Raw genomic sequence first — 13,186 nt, 5'->3', positions numbered from 1 at the left:
AAGGAAAGGGAAAGAGAGAGAGAGGAGGGAGGAAGGAAGGGAGGCCAGGCTGTTTTCGTTGTCGGCTGGAAGGAGGGAACGAGAAAGCGAGAAAGGAGGGAGAGAGAGAGAGAAGGTAAGAAAAATACAAAAAGAGAGAAAGAGACAGAGAGAGAGAGAGAAAAGGAAAAGGAGGAAGGAGGAAGGGAAAGAGAGGAAGAGAAAGAAAAAGAGAGAGAGAGAGAGAAAAGGAAAAGACGAAAGGAGGAAGACGAAGAGAGAAAGAAAGAGAGAAAGAGAGAGAAAGAGACAGACAGACAGAGAGAGAGAGAGAGAAGGAAAGAGAGAGAAATACAAAGAGAGAGAGAGAGAAGGAAAAGGAGGAAGGAGGAAGAGAGAGAGAAAGAATGAGAGAGAGAGAGAAAAGGAAAGAGAAAGACAAAGAGAGAAAGAGAGAAGGAACAAGAGAGAGAGAGAGAAAAGGAAAAGACGAAAGGAGGAAGACGAAGAGAGAAAGAAAGAGAGAACGAGAGAGAAAGAGACAGAGAGAGAGAGAGAGAGAAGGAAAGAGAGAGAAATACAAAGAGAGAGAGAGAGAGGGGAAAGGAGGAAGGAGGAAGACGAAGAGAGAAAGAAAGAGAGAACGAGAGAAAGAAACAGGGAGAGAGAGAGAAATACAAAGAGAGAGAGAGAAGGAACGAGAGAGAGAAAGAGGGACAGAGAGAAGGAGAGAGAAATACAAAAAGAGAGAGGGGGGAAAGGAGGAAGGAGAGAAAGAATGAGAGAGAGAGAGAGAGAGAGAGAGAGAGAGAGAAAAGGAACGAGAGAAAGAAAAAGAAAGAGAGAAAGAAAGAAGGGAACGAGAAAGGGGAAAAGGAGGGAGGCTCACCTGCGTGCGACTGCATGTGCTCCAGAAGGTTGTTGTAGAACTGGAACTGGATCCCGCAGGCGCCGCAGGTGTAGGGCTCTGAGGGGGGAAAAGAGGTTGCGGGTTCAAGATCCCGGGTTACGGGTTTAAGATCCCGCGTTTGAGATCCCAGGTTGCGGGTTCGAGATCCCAGGTTGCGGGTTTGAGATCCCAGGTCGCGCGTTTGAGATCCTGGGTTGCGGGTTCGAGAGATTCCCGCCAGGGATCCCTCTCTGATTGGCTGGGCCGGGAGGCGGGTTCAAGATCCCAGGTTGCGGGTTTGAGATCCCGCGTTTGAGATCCCAGGTTGCGGGTTCAAGATCCCGCGTTTGAGATCCCAGGTTGCGGGTTCAAGATCCCGCGTTTGAGATCCCAGGTTGCGGGTTCGAGATCCCGCGTTTGAGATCCCGGGTTGCGGGTTTGAGATCCCAGGTTGCGGGTTCGAGATCCTGCGTTTGAGATCCCAGGTTGCGGGTTCAAGATCCCAGGTTGCGGGTTCAAGATCCCACGTTTGAGATCCCAGGTTGCGGGTTCGAGATCCCAGGTTGCGGGTTCGAGATCCTGCGTTTGAGATCCCAGGTTGCGGGTTCAAGATCCCAGGTTGCGGGTTTGAGATCCCAGGTTGCGGGTTCAAGACCCTGCGTTTGAGATCCCAGGTTGCGGGTTTGAGATCCCAGGTTGCGGGTTCAAGACCCCGCATTTGAGATCCCAGGTTGCGGGTTTGAGATCCCAGGTTGCGTGTTCAAGATCCCGCATTTGAGATCCCGGGTTGTGGGTTCAAGATCCCGAGTTGGGGGTTCGAGAGATTCCCGCCCGGGATCCCTCTCTGATTGGCTGGGCCGGGAGGCGGGTTCAAGACCCCGCTTTTGAGATCCCAGGTTGCAGGTTTGAGATCCCAGGTTGCGGGTTTGAGACCCCAGGTTGCGAGTTCAAGATCCCGCGTTTGAGATCCCAGGTTGCGGGTTCAAGATCCCAGGTTACGGGTTCGAGAGATTCCAGCCCGGGGGGCCTCTCTGATTGGCCGGGAGGGGAAGGAGGTGGGGCTTGAGGTGCCGGGTTGTGGGTTCAAGATCCCGCGTTTGAGATCCCGGGTTGTGGGTTTGAGAGATTCCCGGCTGGGATCCCTCTCCGATTGGCCCGGAGGGGAAGGAGGCAGGGCTTGAGGTGCCGGCTTGGAGGTTCAAGATCCCGGCTTGCGGGTTCGAGGTCCTGGGTTCGAGATCCCAGGTTGTGGGTTTGAGATCCTGGGTTCCAGGTCCTGGGTTGCGGGTTTGAGATCCCAGGTTGTGGGTCTGGGATGTGGGTTCGAGGTCCTGGGTTCGAAATCCCAGGTTGTGGGTTCAAGATCCCGGGTTTGAGATCCCAGGTTGTGGGATCAAGGGACCAGCTTGCGGGTTCGAGATCTGGATTTGAGGCGGGTTGTGGGTTTGAATCTCCCCCCTGGGATCTCCCAGTCCGCTTGGTGGGGAAAAACCGCTTAGGGACCCCCCCGGTTGCGGGTTCGAGATCCCGCTTGCGGGTTCGAGATCCCAGTTGCAGGTTCGAGATCCCAAGTCGCAGGTCCTGGGTTTGAGATCCCAGGTTGTGGGTTCGAGGTCCTGGGTTGCGGGTTTGAGATCCCAAGTTGTGGGTCTGGGATGTGGGTTCGAGATCCCGGGTTTGAGATCCCAGGTTGTGGGTCTGGGATGTGGGTTTGAGATCCCGGGTTTGAGATCCTGGGTTTGAGATCCCAGGTTGTGGGTCTGGGATGTGGGTTCGAGATCCCGGGTTCGAGGTCCTGGGTTCGAGATCCCAGGTTGCAGGTTCGAGATCCTGGGTTGGGGGTCTGGGATGTGGGTTCGAAATCCCGGCTTTGAGATCCCAGGTTGTGGAATCAAGGCGGGTTGTGGGTTTGAATCTCTCCCCCCCCAGGGATCTCCCAGTCCGCTTGGTGGGGGAAAACCGCTTAGGGACCCCCCGGTTGTGGGTTCGAGATCCCGGTTGCGGGTTCGAGATCCCAAGTCGCGGGTTCGAGATCCCCGATCCACTTACCGCTGGAGTTCTGGGAGCTGGAGTTGGTTTCGTCGTAGTTGTTCTGCAACTTGCTCTCCACCCTCCGGCTGAAGACGCTTTCTGTGGGGAGAAGGATTGAGTTTTGGGGGGGATCAGGCTGGATCCCTGGGATCCCAGCTGGCCAAAATCCTCCTCCAATGGGATTCCTACATTTGGGGTCAGGCTGGATCCCTGGGATCCCAGCTGGCCCAAATCCTCCTCCAATGGGATTCCTACATTTGGGGTCAGGCTGGATCCCTGGGATCCCAGCTGGCCCAAATCCTCCTCCAATGGGATTCCTACATTTGGGGTCAGGCTGGATCCCTGGGATCCCAGCTGGCCCAAATCCTCCTCCAATGGGAAATCCGGGGAAGAGGAATTGAGGGAAGAGGGATCCTGGGGAAGAGGGATCTGGAGAAGACTTTAGGAAGAGGGATCCTGGGGATTTGGGAGGAGGAATCCGGGGAAGAGGAATCTGGGGAAGAGAGATCCCGGGGAAGAGAACTTTGGGAAGAGGGATCCTGGCGATTTGGGAAGAGGAATTGAGGGAAGAGGGATCCTGGAGAACAGGAATCTGGGGAAGAGGAATCCGGGGAAGAGGGATCCTGAGGAAGAGAGATCCTGGGGAAGAGAACTTTGGGAAGAGGGATCCTGAGGATCGGGGAAGAGGAATTTAGGGAAGAGGGATCCTCTTCCCTGGATTCCTCTTCCCCAATCCCTGGGATCCCTAAATCCCTCTTCCCCAACTCCCCAGGATCCTCTGGGGATCCCGCTCGCCCCCTACCTGTGGTGGCCTTGCTCCACGGAGATCCCGAATTCGGCGCCCGGAACATCTTTTGGGATTTGGGAAGAGGAATGTGGGGAAGAGAGATCCTGGCGATTTGAGAAGAGGAATTGAGGGAAGAGGGATCCTGAGGAAGAGAGATCCTGGGGAAGAGGGATCCTGGGGATTAGGGAAGAGGGATCCTGAGGATCTGGGAAGAGGAATTGAGGGAAGAGGAATCTCGGTAAGAGAAATCCTGGGGAAGAGGAATCCTGTGGATTTGGGAAGAGGGATCCTGGGGAACAGGAATCTGGAGAAGACATTAGGAAGAGGGATCCTGGGGATTTGGGAGGAGGAATCCGGGGAAGAGGGATCCTGGGGAAGAGGAATCTGGAGAAGAGGAATCTGGAGAAGACTTTAGGAAGAGGGATCCTGGGGATTTGGGAAGAGGAATCCGGGGAAGAGGAATCCTGTGGATTTGGGAAGAGGAATCTGGGGAAGAGAAATCCTGGGGAAGAGGAATCCTGTGGATTTGGGAAGAGGAATCTGGGGAAGAGGAATCCTGTGGATTTGGGAAGAGGAATATGGGGAAGAAGAATCCGGGGAAGAGGAATCTGGAGAAGAGGAATCCTGGGGATTGAGGAAGAAGAATCCCAGGGAATCCAGCATCCCTCTTCTCGGAAATCCTCTTCCCCAGCTCCCCGGGATCCTCCGGGGATCCCGCTCGCCCCCTTACCTGTGGTGGCCTTGCTCCCCGGAGATCCCGAATTCGGCGCCCGGAAAATCTTTTGGGATTTTGGAAGAGGAATCCGGGGAAGAGGAATCTGGAGAAGACTTTAGGAAGAGGGATCCTGGGGATTTGGGAGGAGGAATCTGGGGAAGAGGAATCTGGGGAAGAGGGATCCTGGCGATCTGGGAAGAGAACTTTGGGAAGAGGGATCCTGGGGATTAGGGAAGAGGAATCCTGAGGATCTGGGAAGAGGAATTTAGGGAAGAGGGATCCTGAGGAAGAGAGATCCTGGGGAAGAGGGATCCTGGGGATTAGGGAAGAGGGATCCTGAGGAAGAGAGATCCTGGGGAAGAGGGATCCTGGGGATTAGGGAAGAGGGATCCTGAGGATCTGGGAAGAGGCATTTCGGGAAGAGGGATCCTGAGGATCTGGGAAGAGGCATTTCGGGAAGAGGGATCCTCTTCCCTGGATTCCTCTTCCCCAATCCCTGGGATCCCTCAATCCCTCTCCCCAACTCCCCGGGATCCTCTGGGGATCCCGCTCGCCCCCTTACCTGTGGTGGCCTTGCTCCCCGGAGATCCCGAATTCGGCGCCCGGAACATCTGGAGCTGGGAGGCGCCCGACGGCGCCCGGTGCAAGAGGGCGGAGCAACGGATGATGGACGCCGGCGGGGCCGGCCCCTTCTTCCCGGCGTGCGTCTTGACGGCCACCAGGAGCGGAGAGCGGGAATATTCTGGAAAAAGAGAGGCAGGATCCGGGTTCGAATCCGGAGAACCGAACCCGGATCCTTGGGGTTTCGCTTCAGGTTCGAACCCGGGTTCTCGGGGTTTTGCGAAAGGTTCGAACCCGGATTCTCGGGGTTTTGCTTCAGGTTCGAACCCGGATTCTCGGGGTTTTGCTGCAGATTCGAACCCGGGTTCCCGGGGTTTTGTGAAAGGTTCAAAACCGGATTCTCGGGGTTTTGCTGCAGATTTGAACCCGGATTCTTGGGGTTTCGCTTCGGATTCGAACCCGGATTCTCGGGGTTTCGCTTCCGATTTGAACCTGGGTTCTCGGGGTTTTGCGAAAGGTTCAAAACCGGATTCTTGGGGTCCTGTCTCAGATTCGAACCCGGATTGCCTGGGTTCAAACTGGGATTCATTGCACCAGATTCAAACCTGGATTCCTGGGGTCTTTTTCCAGATTCGAACCCAAATTCCAGGGGTCTTGTCTCAGATTTGAACCCGGATCCCCTGGGTTCGAACCCGGGTTCTCGGGGTTTTGCTTCCGATTTGAACCCGGGTTCTCGGGGTTTTGCGAAAGGTTCGAAACCGGATTCTTGGGGTTTTGTTTCCGATTCGAACCCGGATTCTCGGAGTTTTGCTGCAGATTTGAACCCGGATTCTTGGGGTTTTGTGAAAGGTTCAAAACCGGATTCTTGGGGTTTTGTGAAAGGTTCGAAACCGGATTCTTGGGGTTTTGCGAAAGGTTCGAAACCGGATTCTCGGGGTTTCGCTTCAGGTTTGAACCCGGATTCTTGGGGTTTTGATTCCGATTCGAACCCGGATTCTCGGGGTTTTGCGAAAGGTTCGAACCCGGATTCTTGGGGTTTTGATTCCGATTCGAACCCGGATTCTCGGGGTTTTGCGAAAGGTTCGAAACCGGATTCTTGGGGTTTTGTTTCCGATTCGAACTCGGATTCTCGGGGTTTTGCTATAGATTTGAACCCGGATTCTCTTCTCAGATTCGAACCCAGATTGAACCGGATTTGAACCCCGATTCTTGGGGTCTGTTCCCAGATTCGAACCCGGATTCATTGGGTCTCAATCTGGATTTGAACCTGGATTCCTGGGGTCTCTCCCCAGATTCGAACCCAGATTGAACCGGATTCGAACCCTGATTCTTGGGGTCTGTTCCCAGATTCGAACCCGGATTCATTGGGTCTCAATCTGGATTTGAACCCGGATTCATTGGGTCTCAATCTGGATTTGAACCCGGAATCATTGGGTCTCAATCTGGATTTGAACCTGGATTCCTGGGGTCTCTTCTCAGGTTTGAACCCAGATTGAACCAGATTCGAACCCCGATTCTTGGGGTCTGTTCCCAGATTCGAACCCGGATTCATTGGGTCTCAATCTGGATTTGAACCCGGATTCATTGGGTCTCAATCTGGATTTGAACCTGGATTCCTGAGGTCTCAATCTGGATTCGAACCCTGATTCTTGGGGTCTCTTCTCAGATTTGAACTCAGATTGAACCGGATTTGAACCCCGATTCTTGGGGTCTGTTCCCAGATTCGAACCTGGATTCATTGGGTCTCAATCTGGATTTGAACCTGGATTCCTGGGGTCTCTCCCCACATTTGAACCCAGATTGAACCGGATTCGAACCCCGATTCTTGGGGTCTCTCCCCAGATTCGAACCGGATTCGAACCCCGATTCTTGGGGTCTCTTCTCAGATTCGAACCCAGATTGAACCTGATTCGAACCCCGATTCTTGGGGTCTGTTCCCAGATTCGAACCCGGATTCATTGGGTCTCAATCTGGATTTGAACCCTGATTCATTGGGTCTCAATCTGGATTTGAACCTGGATTCCTGGGGTCTCTTCCCAGATTTGAAGCCAGATTGAACCGGATTCAAACCCCGATTCTTAGGGTCTCTCCCCAGATTTGAAGCCAGATTGAACCGGATTCGAACCCCGATTCTTGGGGTCTCTCCCCAGATCCGAACCCAGATTGAACCGGATTCGAACCCCGATTCTTGGGGTCTATTCTCATATTCGAACCCAGATTGGAACCGGATTCGAACCCCGATTCTTGGGGTCTGTTCCCAGATTCGAACCCGGATTGATTGGGTCTCAATCTGGATTTGAACCCGGATTCATTGGGTCTCAATCTGGATTCGAACCCCGATTCTTGGGGTCTCTTCTCAGAATCGAACCCAGATTGAACCGGATTCAAACCCCAATTCTTGGGGTCTCTTCTCAGATTCGAACCCAGATTGAACCGGATTCGAACCCCGATTCTTGGGGTCTGTTCCCAGATTCGAACCCGGATTCATTGGCTCTCAATCTGGATTTGAACCCGGATTCATTGGGTCTCAATCTGGATTCGAACCCCGATTCTTGGGGTCTCTTCTCAGATTCGAACCCAGATTGAACCGGATTCGAACCCCGATTCTTGGGGTCTCTTCTCAGATTCGAACCCAGATTGAACCGGATTCGAACCCCAATCCTTGGGGTCTCTTCTCAGATTCGAACCCAGATTGAACCGGATTCGAACCCCGATTCTTGGGGTCTCTTCTCAGATTCGAACCTAGATTGAACTGGATTCGAACCCCGATTCTTGGGGTCTCTTCTCAGATTCGAACCTAGATTGAACCGGATTTGAACCCCAATTCTTGGGGTCTCTTCTCAGATTTGAACCCAGATTGAACCGGATTCGAACCCCGATTCTTGGGATCTCTCCCCAGATTCGAACCCAGATTGAATCGGATTCGAACCCCGATTCTTGGGGTCTCTCCCCAGATTTGAACTGGATTCGAACCCCGATTCTTGGGGTCTGTTCCCAGATTCGAACCCGGATTCATTGGGTCTCAATCTGGATTTGAACCAGGATTCATTGGGTCTCAATCTGGATTTGAACCTGGATTCCTGGGGTCTCTCCCCAGATTCGAACCCAGATTGAACCGGATTCGAACCCCGATTCTTGGGGTCTCTCCCCAGATTTGAACCCAGATTGAACCAGATTCAAACCCCGATTCTTGGGGTCTCTTCTCAGATTCGAACCCAGATTGAACCAGATTCGAATCCCGATTCTTGGGGTCTGTTCACAGATTCGAACCTGGATTCATTGGGTCTCAATCTGGATTTGAACCCAGATTCATTGGGTCTCAATCTGGATTTGAACCTGGATTCCTGGGGTCTCTCCCCAGATTCGAACCCAGATTGAACCGGATTCGAACCCCGATTCTTGGGGTCTCTCCCCAGATTTGAACTGGATTCGAACCCCGATTCTTGGGGTCTCTCCCCAGATTTGAACCGGATTCGAACCCCGATTCTTGGGGTCTCTTCTCAGATTCGAACCCAGATTGAACCGGATTCGAACCCTGATTCTTGGGGTCCGTTCCCAGATTCGAACCTGGATTCATTGGGTCTCAATCTGGATTTGAACCAGGATTCATTGGGTCTTAATCTGGATTTGAACCTGGATTCCTGGGGTCTCTCCCCAGATTGGAACCCAGATTGAACCGGATTCGAACCCCGATTCTTGGGGTCTGTTCCCAGATTCGAACCCAGATTGAACCGGATTCGAACCCCGATTCTTGTGGTCTGTTGCCAGATTCAAACCCGGATTCATTGGGTCTCAATCTGGATTTGAACCCGGATTCATTGGGTCTCAATCTGGATTTGAACCTGGTTTCCTGGGGTCTCTCCCCAGATTCAAACCCAGATTGAACCGGATTCGAACCCCGATTCTTGGGGTCTCTTGTCAGATTCGAACCCAGATTGAACCGGATTTGAACCCCGATTCTTGGGGTCTCTCCCCAGATTCGAACCCAGATTGAACTGGATTCAAACCCCGATTCTTGGGGTCTGTTGCCAGATTTGAACCCGGATTCATTGGGTCTCAATCTGGATTTGAACCCGGATTCATTGGGTCTCAATCTGGATTTGAACCCGGATTCATTGGGTCTCAATCTGGATTCAAACCCCGATTCTTGGGGTCTCTCCCCAGATTTGAACCCAGATTGAACCGGATTCGAACCCCGATTCTTGGGGTCTGTTCCCAGATTCGAACCCGGATTCATTGGGTCTCAATCTGGATTTGAACCCGGATTCATTGGGTCTCAATCTGGATTTGAACCCGGATTCATTGGGTCTCAATCTGGATTTGAACCTGGATTCCTGGGGTCTCTTCTCAGATTTGAACCCAGATTGAACCGGATTCGAACCCCGATTCTTGGGGTCTGTTCCCAGATTCGAACCCGGATTGATTGGGTCTCAATCTGGATTTGAACCCGGATTCATTGGGTCTCAATCTGGATTCAAACCCCGATTCTTGGGGTCTCTTCTCAGATTCGAACCAAGATTGAACCGGATTCGAACCCCTCTTCTTCCCAGAAACCCCTTGTTCTCCATCAGAGCAGTTACCCTGGCAACCTCCCAAATCCCCAGTCTCTCTTCACACCTGGTGGAAGGAGTTCCCTTGTATTGTTCTTGTTCCTCAATTATTCCTTGATCACTGTAGCTCAGGAATTCCTTTGCAGCTTGTGTACTTGAACCCGGATTCATTGGGTCTCAATCTGGATTTGAACCTGGATTCCTGGGGTCTCTCCCCAGATTCGAACCCAGATTGAACCGGATTCGAACCCCGATTCTTGGGGTCTCTTCTCCGATTTGAACCCAGATTGAACCGGATTCGAACCCTGATTCTTGGGGTCTGTTCCCAGATTCGAACCCGGATTCATTGGGTCTCAATCTGGATTTGAACCCGGATTCATTGGGTCTCAATCTGGATTTGAACCCGGATTCATTGGGTCTCAATCTGGATTTGAACCTGGATTGCTGGGGTCTCTCCCCAGATTCGAACCCAGATTGAACCGGATTCGAACCCCGATTCTTGGGGTTTCTCCCCAGATTTGAACCCAGATTGAACCTGATTCGAACCCCGATTCTTGGAGTCTCTCCCCAGATTTGAACCCAGATTGAACCGGATTTGAACCCCGATTCTTGGGGTCTCTTCTCAGATTCGAACCCAGATTGAACCGGATTCGAACCCCGATTCTTGGGGTCTCTTCTCAGATTCAAAACCGGATTCATTGGGTCTCAATCTGGATTTGAACCCCGATTCATTGGGTCTCAATCTGGATTCAAACCCCGATTCTTGGGGTCTCTTCTCAGATTCAAACCCAGATTGAACCTGATTTGAACCCCGATTCTTGGGGTCTCTTCTCAGATTCGAACCCAGATTGAACCGGATTCGAACCCCGATTCTTGGGGTCTCTTCTCAGATTCGAACCCAGATTGAACCGGATTCGAACCCCGATTCTTGGGGTCTGTGCCCAGATTCAAACCCGGATTCATTGGGTCTCAATCTGGATTTGAACCCGGATTCATTGAGTCTCAATCTGGATTCGAACCCCGATTCTTGGGGTCTCTTCTCAGAATCGAACCCAGATTGAACCGGATTCAAACCCCAATTCTTGGGGTCTCTTCTCAGATTCGAACCCAGATTGAACCGGATTCGAACCCCGATTCTTGGGGTCTGTTCCCAGATTCGAACCCGGATTCATTGGCTCTCAATCTGGATTTGAACCCGGATTCATTGGGTCTCAATCTGGATTCGAACCCCGATTCATGGGGTCTCTCCCCAGATTCAAACCCAGATTGAACCTGATTTGAACCCCGATTCTTGGGGTCTCTCCCCAGATTCGAACCCAGATTGAACCGGATTCGAACCCCGATTCTTGGGGTCTCTCCTCAGATTCGAACCCCGATTGAACCGGATTCGAACCACGATTCTTGGGGTCTCTTCTCAGATTCAAAACCGGATTCATTGGGTCTCAATCTGGATTTGAACCCCGATTCATTGGGTCTCAATCTGGATTTGAACCTGGATTCTGTGGGTCTCTCCCCAGATTCGAACCCAGATTGAATCGGATTCGAACCCCGATTCTTGGGATCTCTTCCCAGATTCGAACCCAGATTGAACCGGATTCGAACCCCGATTCTTGGGGTCTCTTCTCAGATTCGAACCCAGATTGAACCGGATTCAAACCCCGATTCTTGGGGTCTCTCCCCAGATTCGAACCCAGATTGAACCGGATTCAAACTCCGATTCTTGGGGTCTCTCCCCAGATTTGAACCGGATTCAAACCCCGATTCTTGGAGTCTCTTCTCAGATTCGAACCCAGATTGAACCGGATTCGAACCCCAATTCTTGGGGTCTGTTCTCAGATTCAAACCCGGATTCATTGGGTCTCAATCTGGATTTGAACCCGGATTCATTGGGTCTCAATCTGGATTCGAACCCCGATTCTTGGGGTCTCTTCTCAGATTCAAACCCAGATTGAACCGGATTCGAACCCCGATTCTTGGGGTCTCTTCCCAGATTTGAACCGGATTCAAACCCCGATTCTTGGGGTCTCTCCCCAGATTCGAACCCAGATTGAATCGGATTCGAACCCCGATTCTTGGGATCTCTTCTCAGATTCGAACCCAGATTGAACCGGATTCAAACCCCGATTCTTGGGATCTCTTCCCAGATTCGAACCCAGATTGAACCGGATTCAAACCCCGATTCTTGGGATCTCTTCCCAGATTCGAACCCAGATTGAACCGGATTCGAACCCCGATTCTTGGGGTCTCTCCCCAGATTTGAACCGGATTCAAACCCCGATTCTTGGAGTCTCTTCTCAGATTCGAACCCAGATTGAACCGGATTCGAACCCCGATTCTTGGGGTCTCTCCCCAGATTGGAACCGGATTCGAACCCCGATTCTTGGGGTCTGTTCCCAGATTCGAACCCGGATTCATTGGGTCTCAATCTGGATTTGAACCCGGATTCATTGGGTCTCAATCTGGATTCGAACCTGGATTCCTGGGGTCTCTCCCCAGATTCGAACCCAGATTGAACTGGATTCGAACCCCGATTCTTGGGGTCTCTTCTCAGATTTGAACCCGGATTCATTGGGTCTCAATCTGGATTTGAACCCGGATTCATTGGGTCTCAATCTGGATTCGAACCTGGATTCCTGGGGTCTCTCCCCAGATTCGAACCCAGATTGAACCGGATTCGAACCCCGATTCTTGGGATCTCTTCTCAGATTCGAACCCAGATTGAACCGGATTCAAACCCCGATTCTTGGGATCTCTCCCCAGATTCGAACCCAGATTGAACCGGATTCAAACCCCGATTCTTGGGGTCTCTCCCCAGATTGAACCAGATTCGAACCCCGATTCTTGGGGTCTGTTCCCAGATTCGAAACTGGATTCATTGGGTCTCAATCTGGATTTGAACCCGGATTCCTGGGGTCTCTTCTCAGATTTGAACCCAGATTGAACTGGATTCGAACCCCGATTCTTGGGGTATCTTCTCAGATTCGAACCCAGATTGAACCGGATTCGAACCCCGATCCCTGAGGGAAATCCCGCCCGCCGGCCCCGGGTGCGAATCCACATCTACTCACTGATTGGCGCGTGAAGAGCGACGTGTTCCTGGTAAGGAGTGTAATACTTGTATTGCTTGCCGCAGAATTCGCATGTGTAGCTGCCGGTTTCTGTGGGGAGAAAAGAGGAGTAAGGATCTAAACTGGATCAAACTGGGACGAACGGGGTCTCTTTTCACCAATTTGAACCCGGATTCTTGGGGTTTTGCGCCGAATTTGAACCCGGATTATCAGGCTTTCGTGCTGGATTCGAACCCGGATTCTTGGGGTATCTTGACAGATTCGAACCCGGATTCCTGGGGTTTTACACAAGATTTGAATCCGGATTCTTGGGGTTTTGCACCCGATTTGAAGCCGGATTATCAGGCTTTCGTTCTGGATTTGAACCTGGATTCTTGGGGTATCTTGACAGATTCGAACCCGGATTCCCGGGATTTTGCACTAGATTCGAACCCGGATTCTTGGGGTTTTGCACTAGATTCGAACCCGGATTCCCGGAGTTTTGCACTAGATTTGAACCCGGATTCTTGGGGTTTTGCACTAGATTCGAACCCGGATTCCCGGGGTTTTGCACTAGATTCGAACCCGGATTCCCGGGGTTTTGCACCCGATTTGAAGCCGGATTAT

At 52.1% G+C, this 13,186-nt stretch overlaps 1 protein-coding gene and 1 long non-coding RNA gene across 2 annotated transcripts in view; one reads left to right on the top strand and one right to left on the bottom strand.

The window, feature by feature from the left end:
• Window positions 1-13,186, bottom strand: part of ZNF618 (zinc finger protein 618) — a 58,048-nt gene that overhangs the window by 14,452 nt on the left and 30,410 nt on the right. Inside the window, exons 7-10 of the mRNA XM_083595273.1 lie at window positions 12,581-12,670; window positions 4,964-5,143; window positions 2,918-2,998; window positions 869-946 (exon numbers count right to left, since the gene is read on the bottom strand). Coding sequence (XP_083451399.1) covers window positions 869-946; window positions 2,918-2,998; window positions 4,964-5,143; window positions 12,581-12,670 — 429 coding nt within the window. The remainder of the gene's footprint in view (window positions 1-868; window positions 947-2,917; window positions 2,999-4,963; window positions 5,144-12,580; window positions 12,671-13,186) is intronic.
• On the top strand, window positions 1,408-2,656 carry LOC310753991. Its single transcript, XR_014543538.1, has 3 exons — window positions 1,408-1,451; window positions 2,447-2,543; window positions 2,599-2,656. It is a non-coding gene; the product is annotated as an uncharacterized lncRNA (long non-coding RNA).

The sequence above is a fragment of the Podarcis filfolensis genome (genome assembly GCF_964270895.1).
Source record: "Podarcis filfolensis genome assembly, chromosome: Z".
NCBI classification, from domain to species: domain Eukaryota; kingdom Metazoa; phylum Chordata; class Lepidosauria; order Squamata; family Lacertidae; genus Podarcis; species Podarcis filfolensis.
This window is presented reverse-complemented; position numbering and strand designations above follow the sequence as displayed.